A 21569-nucleotide genomic window follows, 5' to 3' on the forward strand; every position below is an offset into this window, starting at 1 on the left:
TATAATTCTGCCACACACTTTCTTTACAAATTATTTTATTGGAATTATCAGGGAAAGGGATCAACTAAAAAACACACCTGATGCACAAGCTTCTAAAGCAGATGGTTGAATTTAAGAAATAATTGTAAATATTTTATTCACCTGTGCTGTGACATGTTAGATATGAATGTGACATATTCAATATGAACTGTTTTGTTTCTCTGGTTTTCAATCATATTGTCAAATTTTCTGGCTTTCGTCATATTTCAAATTCAATATATATTTCATCCAATCAACACTCATATTATTTACTTATTTGCATGTCCATCATTTATTAGTCCGCAGTTGTAAGTCAAGCTGTACAATGATTTTCCTGAAAGACAAAATATTTTAAACTGCTACTTTTTGTGGAATTGACTTACCAAAGGATACTCAACACATTTTGGAGAAAAAATATAATTAAAATATAAATAAAATGCCTTGTATTTTAGTTACAAGCCTATGCACTATTTCACTATTTTGAAATGAAATATGAATTAAAACAGCAAAATCACAGTCAGAATTGTGGAAGAGCAGTGAGAAAATTTAGGGAAAGCTCACAAAAACGAAAATAATTGCCAGTGAGAATCCTGACTGTGTTTTGTAGTAAGTTCATTCCATCATGGCTTTCCCACTCTTTTTTTAGGGTTAAGACAAAAGAGTGTGTGCTTTTTAGCTCCCTTCCAAGTGCTCATTGTCTGAAAACAAGGCTGACCTGGGGGTGTGACTGAGCTCCCCTTCTTAGCCTGGGGGTGTGACTGAGCTCCCCTTCTTAGCCAGCATGTGTGGTTGCCTGGAAACTTTTCTCAGCGAGATTTTTCAACTTTCTCCTGACACTCCAAGGGAAGGTTTTGAGCCAGGCAGAGTGCTTTCGTCTGGGCGAGGGGGAGAGAGAGGAGCAAGAGTGAGAGAGGGAGAGTGAAAGAGAGAGAGAGAGAGAGAGAGAGAAAAAAAGAGTGAGGGAAAAAGAGAGAGAGAGAAGTCCTTCTGTGTTTTAAAACAAGTGTCTCGCCTGGAGATAATAGTGCAGCTCTGGGTTATAAATGATGCATTTTGTTCACTTGGAGCTGATAATGGCAGTTTGGGGGGGAGGGGAGGAAAGTTCATCGCTCTCTTATCAAGGCACAGTGACATTTCTCCTTCAGCTGTAAAATTTCATATCACATATCTCCTTTAAAGCTGTAGCACCTTTTGTGGAGCGATACAGTACTTTCCATTTCACTCTGTATGATCCACATGCTATATTAATTTGTATCCCATTTGGCAGTTCTATAACCTGTTCTGTCAATAGCGATTGTGTCGATAGTGGTGTCAGCCGAGAGTTTTAGAACACTGTCTCTGGGCTTTCTCATATATGCAAGTGGGTACTAATGCAAAAGGAAAGTCATTTTTACCACTATGAAGTGTTAAATGTATTGTTCTTTGATGGAAAAAAAACAAAATCAATTACCTGTTATTGACATCACAAATGTAATAAGAAACCTGTGCTAATATTTCTGATGTATTAGTGTACGAAGTTGCACGGTTATGTTCTTTCTCATTAATTTTGAGATTTGTGTTATATAAAATGCATTGCATCTTAGTGACATGTAGCATTTAGTGCAGAAAAAAGGGTTCTGTATTCTTTTTAAGACTTCTAAATTTTAAAGTGCATATTAAGGAACATTCGTATGATTATGAGTCAATTGTACAGTATATCAGTTGCATAATGAGTTTCTCTATGGTCTATATCTTTTCAGATAAAACGAGTTGAATTTAAAAGTGATTTTCAGACAATTTATATTATGTAATTTTTTGCAGTTCTCAGTAAAGCTTTAAAGTGATTAAATATACCTTACATGTGCTTAATCCAGCTACCATGTAATATTATTTGAGATTCTGGAAAGTTTCTGAGTTGTCTGTTAAAAAAACAGGTATTTGAATAATCTATAAAAAGCACTTTGTGAATAATTAATTAATTAATTAATGAAAGGACATCTTACTGTGGAATCTATCGATCACTGCCCTCCTCTTTGGCAGATGCCTTATGAAGAGTTATATTGTGTTGGGAAAACCTGATGCCATTGAAGAGAAAGCTGATTTTTGTGAACAGCCCGAGTGGAAAAATCAACTGAACAGGGAAACCAGGAAGTGCATTCAGCTGACCCAGGTCACATGATCAGGCCCGCAAGTGGTGGCAGACTGCACTCCCGCCGAATGGGTCCATTCTCGTGCCTTAACTCAGTTTGAATGTTTAATTTTATAATGTCAGACACTTCCTGTGCTTTGCTTGAAACAGGCAAAGACAGTTCCCTTTTTCCCCTCAATCCGTCTGGACATTATTCCGTGGAGGAGCTTCAGAAGGACATCTCAGGTCTAATTGCGAATAAACACGACGAAGGTGGGCGATAAGAATTTCAGGTCAATTCCCCGCTCGCACCAGCGTGCCCGTTTTTTTCTCTTGTTTTTTTTTTTTTTTTTTTTTTAAATCACGCAGTTGGCTTTCTGCCATCCAAGGAGCTTGTTAGCATTCAGTCATATGCCATCGAAGGGAGAGATGAGGTCCCTTCCTCCTCTTTGCCATAACAGAAAACAAACAGATGCCAGCGTGGAGCATCTTGGTGCTATCTGAGGAGGATCTCTCCACACAAAGGGACATTCATTGGGCTGCCAAGTATCTGTGGAGAGCAGGAACAGACCCTAGAGTCTAGCGACAGATGATGATCTTATCGGGGGGGGGGGGGGTGGGGGGGGCTGGGGGGTTGGGGTTGGTTGGGGGGGGGGTGTCTTTAGTCACATCATCAGTTCCCTCTTGCCAAGACCGTGGCATTTCAGTGTTGAGGATGAACTGTGTGGAGGAGCAGTATTACTTTGAGGATTGGCCTTAATGAAAATATTGCAGATATTCTTAAATTTATTAAGTCTCTCAATTTCTTGTGGAAAGGCAACGATTCAATGATTAGATCCATACTCAGCAGAACTATGAGATACGGGACATCGAACATTAGTCTAGCAGGTTGAGAATTTAACAGAATATGATATTTCATTGTTGAGCTAAATGAAACTAGTCATGTTCTGATAATAATTTACATACAAAACATGTTTGTGCATGGATAAAGAGAAGTCATGGTCAGCACTGTGCTTTACTGCACCATTATGGCTCAATCTTTGCATAAAGGAAAGAGCCACTGTAGTCCATGGTCAACCACATCTGGCACCCACACTGCAGAATACAAGCGCTTAGATGGTCTGTGCCCTCCACACTGCTGCCATATGAACACCCAATTGCCAATTTAAGGAGATCTGTGCTGGTGACTGTTGGGTTTCCAAAATCATACACCATAAACCACATTTTAAACCCCATGTTGAAATCTGTGGTCTGTGACTTGATCTAGGATTTCAAACCCTAGTATATTAGTTTGCTATGTAATTAAAAACATTAGTATTATTAAAATGCATTTTAAAATTACCAGGCTCTGAAAGGAAAGCAACATTCTGACTGTGCCATGTGCAGTTTAAACTGCCTTTCACCCCGTTTCAGTATGATACCCCATACCAAACAGAGCCTCCTACCCCTGCTGTCACATGCTTAAGGGAAACAGGATATCCTATGACTAATGGCTTGCTTGGGTAACAGTCACACATTTTGCGGTCATGCCTAATTAAAGAGGCTATCCAACTGAAATAGAACAAAGGACAAAAAAAGAGGTTTATTGTAACTGGTATAGCTTGGAATACTAACATATTGTTCAGAGATAAATGATCCTTTTCCTCAAAATGGCTGATTTTCCTACCATGTCATTTTTACATTGAGAACCACCAGACATTGTTGGCAACATCTGACAAAACAGATGTTCAAATAGGAAACAGTAAATCTGAAGGGGTTCCAGGAGGCTGCTTCTAAGGTTTATGACTTCTAGCAGAATTAGTAACTTAAATGTTCGTATCTCTGCTGAAGGGAGGGAGCGGCCGACCCGGATCGTTGTCGTGAGGGATTCCGCGTTTTTCCCCCGGATTATGTTTGTCTCCAGGAGCAACAGCTGGGAAAAGCCAGCTGGGACGCAAGGTCCTCTGGCTACATTTGGAAGGGGACACAAACAACTGGCACCCAATCAGTGAGCACCCCTTCCCTCAAATATCCTTCCCACCAAAAAAAAAAAAAAAAAAAAAAAAAAAAAAAAAAAAATGTACTCTTGCCCGCCGGAGACGACTTCCCGAAGTGTCAAGCGGGGCTAAATGTGAACTCGCTTCCAAGTGGTTAAAGGCCGGTAGCCTTATCAGAGGACAAACAGAATGCATCAAGCACAGCCTGTGCTCTGAGTGCGTCTCTCTCTGATGCTTACCAGCTGTGCCTGAATGCTTAATTATTTTGTTTTAATGAGCTTACCCCACCTTCCTGCTGCATGGGCGGTGGGGGGGGGCTCAGTGTGCTTCAGAGGCTAAGAGGGAGAAACGTTTGGGTCACATTTCTTTCCCGCGGTGATTCGCGGACGAGGAGTTCAGCCGACCGGCTATCGTTTTTGGGGCGGCCCGGCGAACAGAAACTCTTGCTCTGTCTCAGATGTTTTTTGGAACAGGTCTCTCTTGTGAAAGAGGTGCCTGATCTCAGTGGGACCTTCGGAGGAAATGCAGGCTAAAGGAGTGAAAAAATGTACCCGTATACCTCTGTAAATGAAGCTGTATGTTAATTTAGGGCTTGTTTGGTCTGTTGAACTAAATGAAATTTTACACAAAATATGGGGTCAGTTTTACAGCATCACCCCATCAGGGAGGACACACTTTCTATTTCGCATTAGGAAGTAATATGTGAAATAAACCACGTGTTGTTGTGTGGTTTTGCTGCAGTTTTCCAATTAATAGGCAAAATTATGTAATTGAGCAAGCACATGAAAGTTCCCCAGACTCAACTATTGTTAGAAAAACAATACGTCTCCAACCATCTGGTCCTTAAAAGATTAAAGATAAAAACATTCAATTATATTATCATCAGACAACCCTTTTTGATTATCAAGATTCCTTTGAATTAGAAAACAATAGTGAAATATGTATTGGCGTAATGTTGCACATTTGCTGTACGAAAAAGAACATTTAAGGCACATACTAGCATGCAGACATATTGATATGTCACAAGCAGATCTTGGTACGTAAAAATAGGCAACTGTTTAGATCACCATGTTTTTGCCTGAATTGGTTACGAAGCGAATAAATGATTTTACTGTCACATTTTGAACATGCTTGCTATGCTTAATACAGTAACCAGACCTAAACTGTTGTTTATGAATACTGTGCTAGTGTGTGTTTCGTGTCTGTAGCGGTAGAATGCGCAGAAAACAACTCAGTGTTAGAGTGAGAGACAGAAAAATGCAATCCTAAGTGCACTAGAAAAGGTCTGTTACTATGAATGGAGAAGTCATAACACTGATGAAGTCAGAGTAAAGGAACGCATAAGGTAGCAAAAAGCATTTTGGAGGACCTAAAAATTCTGCCCAGGCGTAGGCCCCCTGAACTCAGGCCCAGGGTGTTGTCAAGGCAACCACGCGGAAATGTGCACTTGAGAGGCCCGTGACTTTCCCCAGAAACGGAGTCGTGACCAGGAGTCTATTATCATAACTATTTGATTAATCGCTGTCCGAAAAAAGTACACTAAATCTAAGAGATAAGATAGCAGGGCACGCTGCACTAACAGTGCTATCCTATTACACAGTTAATTAACTGGAGTTCTGCAGAGTACTAACAAGGGGCCTTCCTGGAATAACAGAAATAGTCATGCTGCCAGCAACTGAGCCTGTGACATCTCATTGAGATTGTAAGAAAGGAAAAAGTCTTTCAAAGAAGGCTTCTGCAGAGTTATTTTTCTTACACTCTACCTAATCGGTTCGATCATGTTAAATTTGGCGCAAGTATGTAAACTGCGGCTTATATTTTTGAATGGCTGCGATTCGTCTTGCTGGAGCGCGTGAATGTGAACTCGTTTTTTGACCGAGTGAGAGTTGTGTGACCAAGTATTTTTATTGCCTGCCCTTTTAGGAGAGCTGGATGTTTTCCACAAAGAAGGGGAGCGGCGGATTCACAGTCGTCAGCAGCTCCCGGTGGGCACGACTTGGGGGCCGTTTGAGGGGAAGATCGAGATGGGCACTGACGGAAGCGGCGTGGTACGTCACTGCATGCCAGCGTCATGTTTTCCTGGAAATGTTGTTTTGTGTGTGTGTGTGTGTGTGTGTGCGTGTGTGGCCGAGCGCTTCAAGGTGCACTCGCTGTCGGTTACGACGATGTCCTTTGAACTTTCCCCACCTTTAAAGTAATGCGGTCAGGCGTTCATATTTTTTATATTTGTGCTTTTGATTTTCCTCAAAAGTCTTCCCCACTCTCTTAATCGTTACTAGAAAGTTGTCGGCACAAATACAACGGAGCATGTCAAAGCCAATTTTAATAGACGAAGGGAAAAAAATTCCCATGACACCCCGACACAAACCAAGCCCGTAGAGTTGACGGTTCTGGAATGAAATTGGCCTAACAAAAGGCTTTGAAGTGCATCCATTTTAACTCTTTAATCTGCATATTTTATGACTAAATGGTTTTAATTGGTGGATTTTGAGTTCGGTCCAGATCTCAGTTGAATGAAGTTACCATCCATTATATTTGATGTTATTCTCAACACAGCTTTACAGCAGTCAGCTGGCCCCACTTGTTCAAACATCCTCGTTAAGTTCTTTTAACTACTTTAAAAAAAAAATCTGCGTTGACCTGGCTGCTCTTGTGGAAAAAAATCCTTTAGGGTTTAATATTTAATTTTGTGTTTGGATTAATTAAGGAATACTTATTAAGAATTGTAACGAATCTCACAGTTATCCTGTTAAGAAACATAAGGAACAGTCCGCTAGGACTGAGGACTCAGAGGTCCCTTTCTGCAGGATTACTTTAACGCATAACTTTATTAAATCATTCTCTGAACACTTCTGACTGCTTCAAAGCTCTTGTCCCTTCTTGCATTTTACAAGCTGTTGCAAAATGGTCCAAACGGAAACAGACTCAACTCTATATATCTTTTGTATTTAAAAGTTACTTTTGTGCTGAGAAGCAACATTTTAAGTTATTACACTGCAATTACAGCTCATTTTTTAACATTTTATTTACTGCCAACTTCAATCTATTTACAGATATGTAAAGACAGGTTGTAGAGATTACACACACTGTTATCAGAAGGGGGATATTGTTGTTACAGAAATTTACTGTAGATTATCTTAGTGAAATATAGAGTTTATGACTATGCTTGGAACAGAAGTACAGAATTGTACAGAATTACACGAGGTTCTTGCTGGGTTCCAGGTTTGAGGAAAAACAGAAGGAAGAAAGTATTAAAACCTTGGCTTCTGGAAGATGAAATGCTTTAAGCATAAATAGTCTAACCTGTGCTGTCTCCAAATACGTGGAATGGCCAGGGGTGTGCAAAACGATGCACACACCACCATTCCCAGAGCAACACATAGGGGAAAAGAAACAACATTCAATACACTACCAAAAATATTGTTATTCAGACAACCTGCAGAGAAGTGCAAATGTGTAAATGTACATGATAGAGTAGGTTTTACACTAATAGAGTGCCCTTGACTGAGTAGGGACTTACATCTGTCAGTGTTGAATTAACACTTTCAGTGTTGAATTAACACTATCCTTGCAAGGAAACTGCATGTTTGTGAAAGCTTTAGCACATTAAAGGGAGGCTGGGATTTTCTTCCTCTGAGTGTAAACCATCTCTATTGAGTCTGTTCTCATAGACACACCGACCAACAGAGTGGTTTGTTCTTACCGCACCACTCTCCGTATCCGAAAAGCTGTCCCTCTGGAATATGGCTGCCAACTGAGTCCTGATATTCAGGTCTTAATTAAAAGAACACCTCGTTAAGTGTAGTGAATGGCCCACCACCTCTTCCTTGCTTTTACTTCATTTCTCATGGAGCTACAATACATTTTTATGACATACAATTATTACATTTCCCGCTCTCCCATCTCCCAGGGTGCATTGGACTGTGGTGAAGAGAGGCGTCGCCTATTTTCATTAATGGCAATGCATTTCTCTGGGCCTACACTTAACAGCGTGACCAGTTGTGCTGAAGGTTTATGTATTTTACATTGGGGGTGGAATCACAGGATATATATTAAAATAACTGTCCATAAATTTAGCAATACGTCATAATTGGCAGCATGTAGCATTGTGGTCACTGTCCTTCCCCACCCAGCTGTAGTGTTCCCTCCAATGGAAGAAAGGTTCCAGCAATGGAAAAAAAAAACGGTTGTATGCTTTTGTCTTACAGACTCTTTTCTTCAAACGGCCCCGTACATGACATTTAGAAAAAAAACATACTGTATTACCAGCACTGAGAGAGAAGATAACGGACAGAACGAAGAGAAATGCTGAGTTCTAGTTGAGTGGAGAGAGCTCAATAGTTTTGATGCATGTCAGGCCAATGGTTTTTTTTTCCATAGGGTCAGAAGGTGCAATATAGCATTTGAGGTAGAAATAAACCTTGATCGCTTCATGAGTCTGCAACCTTCCCCGAGAGGGAATTTCAACATTTTTTTTTTTTATGAAGCATGACCTCAAGAGGCTATTAAATCTAGGCAATACCATTTTTTCTGTGTCATTTGAAATTTTGAAACTATAGAGGCAAAAGAATTACCCTCACCAGCCAGCTATAGCATCGATGTCAGTTGTCACACTTTTTTTGAATTCCGAGCTGGACAGAATATGAACTGCTTCTACAGTGTGGTGATTCCGGTGACCTGACCGATCGGAACACATTTATCTGGCACACGGTTGCCCCTCTTGTAAGAACTACGAGAAAAAAAAAAGCAGTCCATGCTGAAATGAATTAGTGACACATTGTTAAATGTCAATTAGAGAAATTCCGCAACAGATGAAGTTCACTTCTAGCCAAGTGGACTCCCAAGTAGGGGTTCCGGTGCGACGTTCATTTGTTGTCATTATTACAAATTAGCCGAGACGTGATAGGTCAGGTGCGTAGCCGGTACACATGTACGCGCGCGCGCGCGACGCAGACGTGGCGAGCGGGGGAGGGGACATGATGGAAGGCCCGGCGCCTGGGGGACTGGCGGGGGTTACGGCAGCGAGAGCCAAGCAGAACCGCGCCTGCTGTGGGTTGAGGCGGTCGGACTGGTTGATGGATTGCGATCGGGGCGGGGGTGGGGGGTTGGTGTGGGGGGGTGTAGGGGGGGGGGGGGGGGGGTACCGCCGAATGGAGCGTTGCGGTCGTCCCGGCAGGGCGGCAGAAAGGCATGACAGGAAATCTCGGCATCTGCAGGACGGAGATAGGGTCACATCTCTGCCGTTTATCAAGAAGGAAGGCAGATTTCACAGCTGAGCAGGACGGGGCAAAGGCAGCGGCGAGATGGAGCCCGCGCCGAAGCGCGGCCGCTGTTAGCGGGAGCTGAACCGAGGGAGGCCCGCAGTGCTAGCGTGCGCTCTGACAGGCTGCTACGGCTAGTTACGCAATCTCAAAATCGTTTTTGATTGCTCTCGTTTCCCCAGAACGCTGGCTTCAATTGGGCAGTGTGCCCCATCTCTCAATGGGCATGTGAGATGTGTAGCCTTCACTGTAGAACTTGGTTTGGACATGTTGGCTTTCATTTGATCATTTCGGTTACTGTTTCTGTTATTTTAAACAAGAAAATGAGCGCTTTGGTCTCAGTTCAACCTATCCATGCTGCATCGTGGCCTTAATCTTTTACTTTTATCAAAGTCTTGTTTTGTTTTTAATTATAGTAACGCCTAAGCTCATTGTGCTGCAGAACAATGGAAAAGAAGCTTGTTTAAATTCATAATTTAAAGTTAAGGACAAAGCACATCATACTGAGAGCAAATGTTAGGCCACAAGTCTTGCACCTTTGAGCAAGGCACTTAACTTTCTTCAGTGAATATCCAGATGGATAATATGTAAACATGTAAGCTGTGTGTGCAGTCATTTACCCAAGATAATGAAAAAGCAATGTAATAATGGTTGGCAGGTACATCAATTGGAAGCTATTCCGGTAGTCATGTGTGCAAGGCACTTTAAGTGAAAATGTGGAACACTTACAGTAATATAGAAAAGTCTGACGTCTTAAAGCCTGGATTCAATAAAGTTAAAAACAAATAATGACTGAATCAAAGCCATGTGTGTTGGTGCTCTTGCTTTTTATGTTTTGTTTTTTGTTTTGTTATTTTTGAGGGGGGGGGGGTCCTTTCCCAAACGACAGGGAGAATAAGTCTGCATGGGAAAAGTCTGCGGCCCTTCCATCCAGGGCTCTCCCCTTAAGTGATGGGACCGCTGTGGACGAGCCTCATTCCTCACCTCTGCTGCAGATCAATCAGACTATTAGTCTCCAATTACACCGGCAGCCTTCCGCAGGTGAGGGACGACCGCACTCTTCCAGACAGAGTGGGCACGCGGAGCCACACTCTCCAAATTAACGCAAATTAATGTTGACACCTAGACATAAATGTCTGCGATGCAGGCTAAATTACCATTCTGGGTCAAAGCAATTGAGTAGCAGGTGTCTTAAATGTGGTAATTACCCAGGCCCAGCAGAACCCGACAGTGGCTTCTCTCAAGTGGACCCGCTGGAAGCCGGAGTCCATTTTAGGTGTTAATAATTGATTTGGAAGTGGAGGCTATTAATTGGTAGCAGATTTAGGTTCCGTCCTAGATGTTCATTAATGAAGGTACGGCTTTCTGTGACGTTCAATTAATAAATTAACTCTGCTAATTAGAGTGCTTAAATCAAGGAATGGGTATCTTATACGGAAAGCTTACAGAAAATTCATTTTTGTACCTTCAATATTCCTGTGGACCCTTGGCAAGTCATATCTGTTTTTATAATGGCATTTTTGTGAGTGCTTGTACGTGTGTGTGTGTGTGTGTGAGAGTGTGTGAATAGTTAGACATGGGTCTTGAAATAACTTTAACCCTTTATACACCAGTGCAGTGCAAATGCATGGCAATTTTAAAGAAAATATTTATATTTGTGAATATTCAGCATTGAAAACATTTCATATGATGGCATGCTTTGGTAAGTTGAAAATTATCAACGATTTGAAGGATCGTTAAAATTTTACTGCCATCTAGAGTTTAAGTAGTTCAGATACGTATTTTACCTGGGTCTGGTGTGCATGTTTGTTTTGATCCAGGTCTGGTGTGTGTGCTGTTGTTTCGCTTAACTTCTGAAGGCGGGCTTAGAGTGTTACTCCTCTTCACGAGCAGTTCCTCGATGCGTCGGTTGGTGCAGCTCTTCGCCTTACCTGCTTGTGCAGTACAGTACGTCTTCCTGCAGTCCCATGTGCACCTGCCACAAAGTGCATGGCACCTCACCCGCCATTTCCGCCCTTTGTTTGTCCTGGAAGGATATCGTGGATCCACTTCCCTGTCCCTTTTCCTCTCCTGTGTGTGTGCCTCTGAGAACATAAGTTTTTTTTTTTTTTCAGACGTTGAACTCAATGGCCTCACACACTCAATCTGTCATGTCTTAATGAACACCCTGTACTTATCATAAAGATAGTTTGTTCATACATTGCATTGGTGAAAATAGTTCCAAGCTATAAGTATGTAGGAAATGACACAACCATATGAAACATAGTTATAATAGGTTTTATTGTAATAAGAAAAAATAGACATGGCTCAGATATAGATATGTGACCAGTTTGTCTGCTTCAGCATTAAGTATTTTTTGATGATAAATATGGTCTAATGTGTATATTAGTTCATTATACGGGTGAATTGATTCTTTTGTACCATTTGTTGCCAGCACATTTGCCCTATATATGTAAGACATTTTCTCTCTTTACTATAGCTGGACTGTGAAATTAAAATAGTGGAACCAAAATGGTTATCAGATTTACATGCATGAAGCTTTCAATGAGAATTGGTGAGGCTAGGCAATTTGTGGGTTGATTTATCATCATGTACATTACGTTGAAGGAAACACATTTGCCAAATGAATAGGCCAAAGATTTTCTCATAATTCATATTCATGTTTTGTCCGTGATTTCTATTATTTCAAGATATAACACTGTATCGGAAGAGCCGTAACAGGACTAACCATAAGGATTCCAGTCAGATTAAAAAAAATATTTCAAAAAACAATTAACATATTAATGTCTACCTCCGTAAAGAATGCATTCATTTCCTTACACTATGTCTTTTCATATTTTCAGGTGTGTATATTTACAGTCTTTAGCTGATGTTGTTCTGGCACCCCCCCCCAAACCCCCCCCCCCCCCCCCCACCCCCACCCCAAAAAAAACCCTCCTCTGAATTTGTCAACAGCATGCTGCGCTGTTAGCTGAAGGGGAAAGCGTATCCAAATCGATGTGGAAAGTCGCTCTGATCTTTGGGGTCTAGCGTGGTGTCGTTTCGGCTTCGCGTTCCCGGATGCACCCCCAAAGCCCCCCCCACCCCCCCCCGCCCAATGCAGGCGCAGAGAGCGCTCCCCACACCGACTGCAGGAATGTGCAAAATGACAAGATACCGTCTTAATTTGCACCTCGCGAGAGAAAAAAAAAAGGTTGAGCCTGTCGCGCTCAGGAGTGTGTTTATTGTGTGGTTCGGGTTTGGGGGTTAGGGACGGGGGGCTCGCGTTCCAAAAAAAGCTCCAGAAATTATTCAACCCATCATTCAACCCATTTATCTCCTCCTTTTTCTTCTGCCCCCACCCTCTCCTTCCAATATGTTTATTGTTCGCTCCCCGAAACTTTAACAAGTGGCGGCGGATTTTTCTGCACAGAAATTATATTTTTCTTCTTGTCATTACTTCATTAATCAAGAGGAGGCATTCTGAAAAATGTTTTGTTTTGGAGGCTGCAATCTATTTTGTGTGTGTGTGTGTGTGTGTTGTTGTTAATCTGCGCCCGTGGCAGGTTTCCCCTCCGAAACGCAGCGCTAAGCAGCGGTATCGCGGGCCTATTGTTGTAGCCTCTGTCATAGCAAGGAGAGCCTGATGCAGGCCTGCGCTCGGCTGATAAGGAAAAGAGGATTCAACATGGCTGGAAAAGAGAATCAGTGGGACTTGAGAGTGGAGTACGGATGGGGCTCACACACACACACACACACGCACACACACGCACACGCACATGCGCGCACACACACACACACACTCGCATACAAAACACACACATTCTCATACTGGCACACACATACAGAGCCTCATACAATTACGTATGCAAACAAGAGCCAGAGATAGGTCCACACTTTTTTTTCGACACAATGGACAGTAGAATATTGGGAAAAAAACTTAAAGGTAACCTAATGAGCAAGGGGACATTTGGGTGCCATTTACATACTGAAGCTGCTTATAATGACTTATATGAAGCTCTTTTTTTATTTATTTGTTATGAACAAAACAATCCTACGTTTTTTTTTTTGTTTGTTTGTTTTTTTAATTGGATTGGACCTTGCAATTGTATGGCTCAAAGAGTGTTGCATAATTTAAACAAATACGATACACAACTACAGTTGGACTACCAATTTGTAATTGCACACATCAATTATTTTTAGGAACAAAGCCAATTTTTTGGACAGGGAGAATTTTTATTTGCATAAAATGGTGATGGATTAATGAGTGCCATACTTGGTTCTGAACAACCGAAAAAAGAACTCTATGCATTAATTGCTTCATTCTCGCTTATTTTTTTTAATTTTTGTGTAAATCCTTTTTTGGTGCATTGGTAGCTAGATGACCAAATTTCAGGATTCATTCTGTTAAATTATAGGGAAAGGTCTTTTTTTTACATTTTGCTTCAGACATCTTGCATTACAATAAACTACCAATTAGGCATGCTAAGAGACAGATGACATCATCAGCCATAGGGAGTGGGGGGTGGGGGTTGTGTGTGAGTGGGTGAGTTGGAGGCTCATTGGTCAGTCAATTTCAGTGCCGTTTCGAACGCTCCCGTTTCCCTTTTCCCTAGAATCTGTGTCCATTTCTCTTTCGGAGCGTGACGGCCACCGAAATGCTCAGTGCCGCCATGCACCAGCAACCGATGTGCACTTCAGAAACACGTCGGAGATAATGCATGGTTGACTTGATCCACAAGTGAACCTGACATTTCGCTGTCCTTACATCACACAACAACGCACAAACAGCTCACATAAGAGATATGACATGTCTCTGATAAAACAAGGGTATTCAGTGGCTTGGATGGTATTTACGGTTATGGCTATGTGGCTTACACGATCGAGCTGAAGATAAACAGCTCTTTAAAATATATTTGTATAGCGCACATCTCAGTGTGTTTGGGGATGTTAAATACATACGGTTAGGTGGATGCGGTGGGAATGCTGACTGTATCACTGTATGCGTAAAACTGTAACACTCCCAACCAGAGGTCGTGACCATGAGGTCATGAACAGAATACTCCACCTCCCGAAACGTCAGTATCTCGTCTCAGTGCAGCGAGGAACTGCCAAAGCCCCCCACTCCCCCCCACCCAAACACACACACTCCCCAACCCCCACCCCCTGTTCAATGTTATCATACTCTTGTGCTCTGCTGCAGTGACATTCCAAGCTATATGGCTATCAAAAAAAAACACACTTGCTTTCCCTTTGAGACAATGAAAATAACTAGGGGAATATCTTAAGCAAAGCAAAATTGCTTCATTTTTTAAAGCGGTCCTCTGAAGTCAGAGGAAAGGGATGGGGAGGGAATGTGTGTGTGTGTTTGTGGATGAGGGGATGGCGTTTGGGGAGTGGGGGGCGGGGGGTGGAAGTCATCTCACGTTTATGGAACGCGGCTCATTTCTCATTAATGAGCTGGCTGCTCATAGGGAACAGCTGAGATTCCCACCTCGTCACCAGGGGATGGCTACCTTCCTACCGCGGCACTGCAGTGCAGGAGGGAGTCAGCTGGCCTACTGTGAAACTTCACTGAAATAAGAGCCCAAGTGCTGAGGCTTCAGGGGTTGAACTGCCCAACCTCAGGAAGCTTACTGTCTACTGGGGGCTTGTGCTGGTGGAGAGGGAATCACCTGTCCCTCAACTGATAGAGAACTAGAAAAGGCAAAGTAGCTTTTTTTTCCCAAGACTTTATTCAGTGCTTACTTGTTGTTGTTGAATTTATTGTATTATTTCTTAGCTTAGCAACTGTTCTTATCCAGCTCGACTTGTGTAGTAGTGTATATAATACACATTTATACAGATAGATATGCACCAATGTCAATTATGTACTGTGCTCATGGTTGCTACAGCAGTACTTTGCCTGAGTGCCTGAGTTACAAACTCAGCTCTCAACCATTTTACTACACTTCATAAAGCTTGCGCAGCTTCTACAGCCCGTCAGTTTGTAGTCGTAGTGATCACAGAAACGGAGGAAATGGCTGTCCTTCGTCTGGCTGAAATTTGCACCAACCATCGCCGTTTAACGTAACGTTGCCTGTGCCTCGTCGTTTGATACATTTTGGCACACGCTGCCAAATGTATATGTTTACACAAACGCGGAGCGGACATTAACACGGGGGAAAAAACGACGGAAGTGGAAGGAACTCGAGTCCCACCAGCTGCTTCGCCATCTGTCATTGTCACGGTCGCACTCGTCAGAAGCTAAAGGAACTTCCTTGAAAAAGGAGTGAAGATTAATGCACAAATGTTTTCCTACTGGTTTTGGTCGGCTTGCAATTGTTCTGTTATAATACATTGTTTGAAGTGGTGTATGGTAATTGCCCCCGCACTAACAAATTGTAGGTGCTAACTGAGAGAACTACCATAGCCTACCGCTAAGAGATCTTAACCCATTCCCTCCTTTTTCATATGTAGAGCAGGGGTTTAATCTCTGTGTTGTTTCTGTACCTGCTGAACCTCAGAGGAAACAGATAATTCCTGATCATTTACACAATTATAATAATGACATAATGAAGATAACAACTTCAAAGAGAGGGAAAAAGTCCTACTCTTATAATTCATGATTAATGCTTGGTGATAATTAGGAATAATTAGTCCTCAAAGGAATAAAAAAGGAAATATCAGGTGAATATTTAACATTTGTAGCAAGCCTCCATTTCTGTAGTACAGTGTTATATAGCAGTCATGTTTTCAAAATTTCTTTGAAGTCTTACCATTCTAGCCAAAGAGTAGTCCACCTACAACATTTTATTAATGCAGTGCTTTTTTCACGCGCGGTATCATTGGACAGAACTGTGTCAGAGGCTGAAGGAAGCTCTGAACCATCCCTGATATGGTGCATTATTCCGTTTGAGCCTTCAGGTCATTATTTTTGGCCACTCCAGCCAGAGGTTCAAGGAGCCCCAGAGCTTGACTCTTCTCACCTCCCGTGCATGAGGGCAGCCACTCCGCGGCGTCGAGTCCGCCCGGCCCAAAACACTGCCCCCTGTTCCCGCCCCCTCCTCTGCCCAGGCCCAATGACAGAGCCCTGTCAAATCACCTCCAGACGGATGAACCGCAGAACATGAAAAGTATTCGGCAAAAATGCAGATTTTGCCAGTCCTCCGCCGCGCTATCGTGGTGGAGGGAGATAAAAAACCCCGATAAGGTGCGGGGAGAAGGTGTCTGGAGAGCGTCTGCTCGTCCTCCTCGGTGGTCTGCCGAATTAAGTTGTGTGTACGGGGCTGTCAAACAGGAATATTACACCGCAGGGTCGTCGGTAAACTAATTGGGTAACAAAGACCATTCCCAGCCCTGGAAGCCGGTCTTTTAACAGTCAGTGTGCTGAGACACTGATAAGGAAGTTCACGTCTAATGCATTTAGTGGGGGAAAGTTCACCATCTCTATCTTATTTACTTACCTCAGTGTAAATATTGTTGGTCTATAAAGTGGATTTACAAAGACCCCATTTCTCTGTAGAGCATGGTAGTATTAAAAAAAAAAATTATATTACATATTTTGAACTGGGCGCAAATGTGTACAACGCAGAGAAAACTTTGCAAAAGTAGCAGTGATTCTTGAGAAAACCAAATGCTACTTTGTTTGTACTGTGAGGCATTCTCCAGTTTTCATGGAATTATACTTTTCCCCCTCAGTGAGCAATTTAATAATTTAGTGACTTAAGTCTTGAACCTCTGGGTGTGAGTGTGTTCTATTAAAAAAAAAGTTTGATGTACAAATGTGTCTGTCTTTTCTGGGTTTTTTTGAAAGTGAGTGATTAAAAAGGAAAGGGGAAATGCATTGATCTTTCTTTTTTGGCTTTAGGAGCATCTGCATTTTACCTGCCGTCTCCAGGCGACGCTTCTTCATTGCGAGAAGGTTGCATGAAATCGTTTCCCAGAAATGGCGCAGGTTAGATGATGCCGTAATGGAACGTGCAATTTCGCAGCCTCTGAGAGGCGAAACGAAGAGTTCAAAAGAATACATACATATTCAACATTTTGAAAGGCACACAGAAAATATCTCAAGGCAGGGTTTTGTTTTTGGGGATTTTTTTTGTTTGTTTTTTTGTGGGGGGGAATTTTTACTTTTGGTTGTTGTTTTTCTCGTTTCTTGCACGACGTAGCCTCCCCTTCCACCGAATTTCGCCACCCTCCAGGCTGGGGCACTAACTTCCTGTTCCTCACGTACACGAGTGATTGTGTATGCAGCGGTTCTTCTGAGTGAAGCAGGCCACTTTGTTTTTTTCACCGCTCGCCCTTGTAAGTGCGGCGGTCTTCCAGAGTCCACGCCACCTGCTCTTCTGCCCCCCAAAGAAATTGTAATATCCATACCGGCCGAGCAGAACTGGCAGCCCGCTCCCTATTATGTGCTCTCACAACCACACATAGCTGCAGGAGTCGTCCTGGGGTCACGTGCAAAGATCAAACAAATTGCCAATTGAAATCAAATGGGAAATTCAAATGGCAAGAATGGGAGACGCACTGGGATGGAAGGCTCTTTGACTGAAATCCAAACCCTAGAAGGAGGGAGAGCATGCTGTTATTACTTTGCCTCTGGATAGAAATATAGAATAAACTGCAAGTGATAAAAATTCACATCATTGTCCCCCCCATATGCATAAGTGCTAAATGTGTTACCCAGCAAAGATGGGATAATATTCTCAAACTAATGAAGGATTTTTTAATAAAATGTAGCTAATTTAGTTTCAGAAGTATCATGTGTTGTGTACGATGTAGTTGTATGTTTTAGTGTTTGTTTGGTAGATGCACACTCGATGGAGGCTTTGCACAGTACTGTGAGTACCGTCAGGTTTTATTGTCTGGAAAGGGATGAGGGCCAACCTGGCCATTCTCGCACACAACTCTGAGTGCAAGGATCAGGGGAAATCTCGACCGGAGGGCAGGTTAAGCTTCGACTAAACTGGATGCGTTTGGAGTTGGAGCGTCTCTCAGTGCCTGGGGGTTTGATGGAATGTAGGACGCTTGGAACAAGCTGGTCGCTCTTCTCTCTCTACCTCTTCTTTACTCTCTCTCTCTATCTCTCTCTCTCTCTCTCTCTTGCTGAATCTAAGGATGGTTGCAGTAAGAAAAATGGACAGCCCTGCCTTATATTAAAGGCCAAAGGAGTGCAGTCACACATGCCAGAGTAAGCAAACAAAACAACGATGTGCAAACAAAACCAGTATACCACATTACCTTGCAGTATACCTTGCAGAATGCAGTAAATAGCACAAAATAGGCTTGAGAGAAATCATGTTAAGCATGTATTGGACTAGCTTCTTTTCTAAATAATATTAATATTATTATTATTATTATTGATAATATAAATTTGAAGGATTAGAAATTCCCAAATAGAGTATGTACCAAAAAAAAGTGTTCTGGCAAATGTGATTTGAAACAAATGCATTTCATGTACATTTTAGATATTTACAACAAAACAACAAGCGCTGCCCATATGTGCACCTTGATAGGTAGATTATTTGGCAGATTATTGGAACAGAAGCGATTCTCAATTTAATCGATTTAAATTGGGAGGGGGGGAAAGTCAATTTAACAAAGTTGAAAAGGGGAGAGGTGGGGGAGAATAAAAAAGGCATTCTTTTGCACTCAAGCAGTAAACTAACTACTGCAGCAGAGCACGGGGAGAGATTTCTTCTGAATTATCTCCCACCTCACATTTGCTCTTAGGCAAGCAGTTTAAAAGCCAAGCGATTGAGCCAGTGATCCAATTTGAAATGCAGAAATGATTAGAGCAGCTTGCCTCATTTCATATCGAAATTCTCTGATTTATGACAGCGCGGCAGCCAAGATCTATCTCCAAAGGGAATTAGTGTGCAATTTTTGCATATTTCTGTTATTTAGCCTCCCAATAGCAGATGCTAGCTTGAGAGGGGGGAAAAAAAAACAGCAGCACGGAGGTGTCTTTTCATTCGAGCAGATGAAACCGGGGCTATTCGGGGGGGGGGGGGGGGGGGGAAGAACCAAAATAACATGAAATGAGACAAAATGGCCTGCTGCAAAGGGCATTGTTTGCTGTGTGTGTAGCAATTGTGGTTTAGCTTCATATTTAACTGGACCGTATGCTGAAGCATACAACCAAAATGAGTGTCTGAATTTAGATTTTAAACCAGGCATGTAAGCATATCACCATTGTGTGCAAATGTCATTTTGGTCATTCTTTTCACACAAAAAAAGAATCCCTAGCAATTCATCTGCCCTTGAGGCTAAGGAAATATTAATACAGCTGGTGATAACGAGGGGGGGGGGGGGGGGGGGGAATCTCCCTTAATGAAATTTCCAGTTGACCACTTGCAATTTGTTTCATCATGGTGAACAACTAATTGCAATGGACTTTATCAAGGTGTGAGTATGCTTTTGCTGTAAACAGAGCTTTAAAAAAGGCACAAACCTTTTATCACCAGCAAACCTGTTAATAAGTGTGGAATAACATGTAAACTAAACCTAAACCAATAGTAGTCATTCAGGGTGTCCGTTCTGAAATCAAGAAACTCATCTTAAATGAACTAGCTGTGAATTTAAAAAAATTGAGTGTCAAGCTGAAGAAAAACTACGGTTTCAGGAGGCATGGTCTCCCATTTTACACGTTGCAGAGAAAAAAAGGCTGTTAAATGCATTATTCATTTGAGTAAGATGAACCATCAGCAAATGAACTAGGTTCTTTAATTATTCAGAATGACATTTACTCAAAACAATTTGATTTGTATATTGAGAAATTCACTTTAAATACACAATATTTTCCCCCAGAAGAGCCAGGGTCAACCATCATATGATGCATAAATTGTCATTTATAAATAATGGCTGCAAACTTCACCTTCTCACCTTTGCTCATAATCACTGTAAAGCGCTATTAATTCTTTATGTTTTGATGTTAAATTTATTGAATAACGATACACAAATGCGTGTCGGAAATTATGAGTCAATTAGCATACATATTTTAACAGCAGGCAGTAAAGCTGCAATCAGGCTGAAATATCTCATTGTTATGAAACCTGCTGATTTTATTCTGCAAAATTTGTTGGGTCCTAACATGGTAGTTTATTGGTTAAGCCCTTTCATGTCTGAATTCATATTCCGAAGCATCCTGGTGCACCAACGCTACAGGAAAAGAATGCGGTTGTGCCTCTGGACATGGCAGTGAGGCGGCGTGTTTGGGGGAGGCAGGCAGGGGGCTGAATAAGTGTCCTTCATTACAGTAATCATCAGCGTTAGCGTGTACTCCATGTTTCATGCCTCAGTGTACCATTTCACATCTGTTATAAGGCATTCCCTTCCTGCAGCCTGTGCTACCTTTTCCCACTAAATTTGGTCTCCCAGCTCCCCCTCACGTACCACACCTCTTACTCCTACAGTAGACTCTCCCGGTAGTCGAAACGGACTCGACGAGTACCCCCTCCGGTGTTTTGGAAATGGTCTGGCCTGAGAGCGTTCCATAATGTGCCATGCCAAACGCTTTGTGGGGCGATACCTCGTTGCTGTTGATGTTACTATATATTCAGGTGTTTTTGTGGATTTCTTGAATAGCGCCACGCCCCCATCACTTTGTGTCTCTCCCTTCGATGATATTTAATGTTTTTTTTTTGTTCTGGGGAAGATTCAACATGTTTCACCCTCAAATATAGTCTTCCAGTGCTCCAGGTGAAATACTATCCCTAAACAAGGAAGTGTACGGTGTGTTTTCTGCATAAAGATGCCTGGAGGACTGGACATGCTCGTTACAGTGATCCTCCATTTTAAATCAGTATTGCTGCTCACTAGAGAAACACACGGACACTGTGCAGAGCACCTCTAACGTTTTGAAACACTAACAAAATTTGGACTATAACCAGTCATTGTGGTCAGCGTGCAATATAAAGCAAAATAGCATCAAATTAATTAAAAAAGGCTTTCAAACACTTACATTTCTGGAAATTGAAAGACTTGTCCTGGAGGTGAGGAAAAAAAAGAGGAAAGGGAGGAATGAAACTAACCCCTCGTATCAGGAGGAGCTTAACAGATCACCCTCCCTGACCGCAGAGGGTTAAAAAGTAGCCCATGGTTGAGAAATGGTCAGTGTGATATCATTAGCTTGTTGTTTACACAGAATCCAGGGGTTAGAGAAGCTGAGTGTCACAAGCCACTTTCTTCTTTACCTCCTTCAGCTGATCAGAGGATCATGGTATCAAGGAAGGATTAGCAGCGACT

The 21569-nt window shown here is 42.1% G+C and overlaps 1 protein-coding gene across 1 annotated transcript in view; it reads left to right on the forward strand.

The window, feature by feature from the left end:
• Window positions 1–21569, forward strand: part of zfpm2a (zinc finger protein, FOG family member 2a) — a 149293-nt gene that overhangs the window by 67720 nt on the left and 60004 nt on the right. Inside the window, exon 4 of the mRNA XM_035383917.1 lies at window positions 6025–6149. Coding sequence (XP_035239808.1) covers window positions 6025–6149 — 125 coding nt within the window. The remainder of the gene's footprint in view (window positions 1–6024; window positions 6150–21569) is intronic.

Source organism: Anguilla anguilla, chromosome 1 (genome assembly GCF_013347855.1).
Source record: "Anguilla anguilla isolate fAngAng1 chromosome 1, fAngAng1.pri, whole genome shotgun sequence".
Lineage (NCBI taxonomy): Eukaryota > Metazoa > Chordata > Actinopteri > Anguilliformes > Anguillidae > Anguilla > Anguilla anguilla.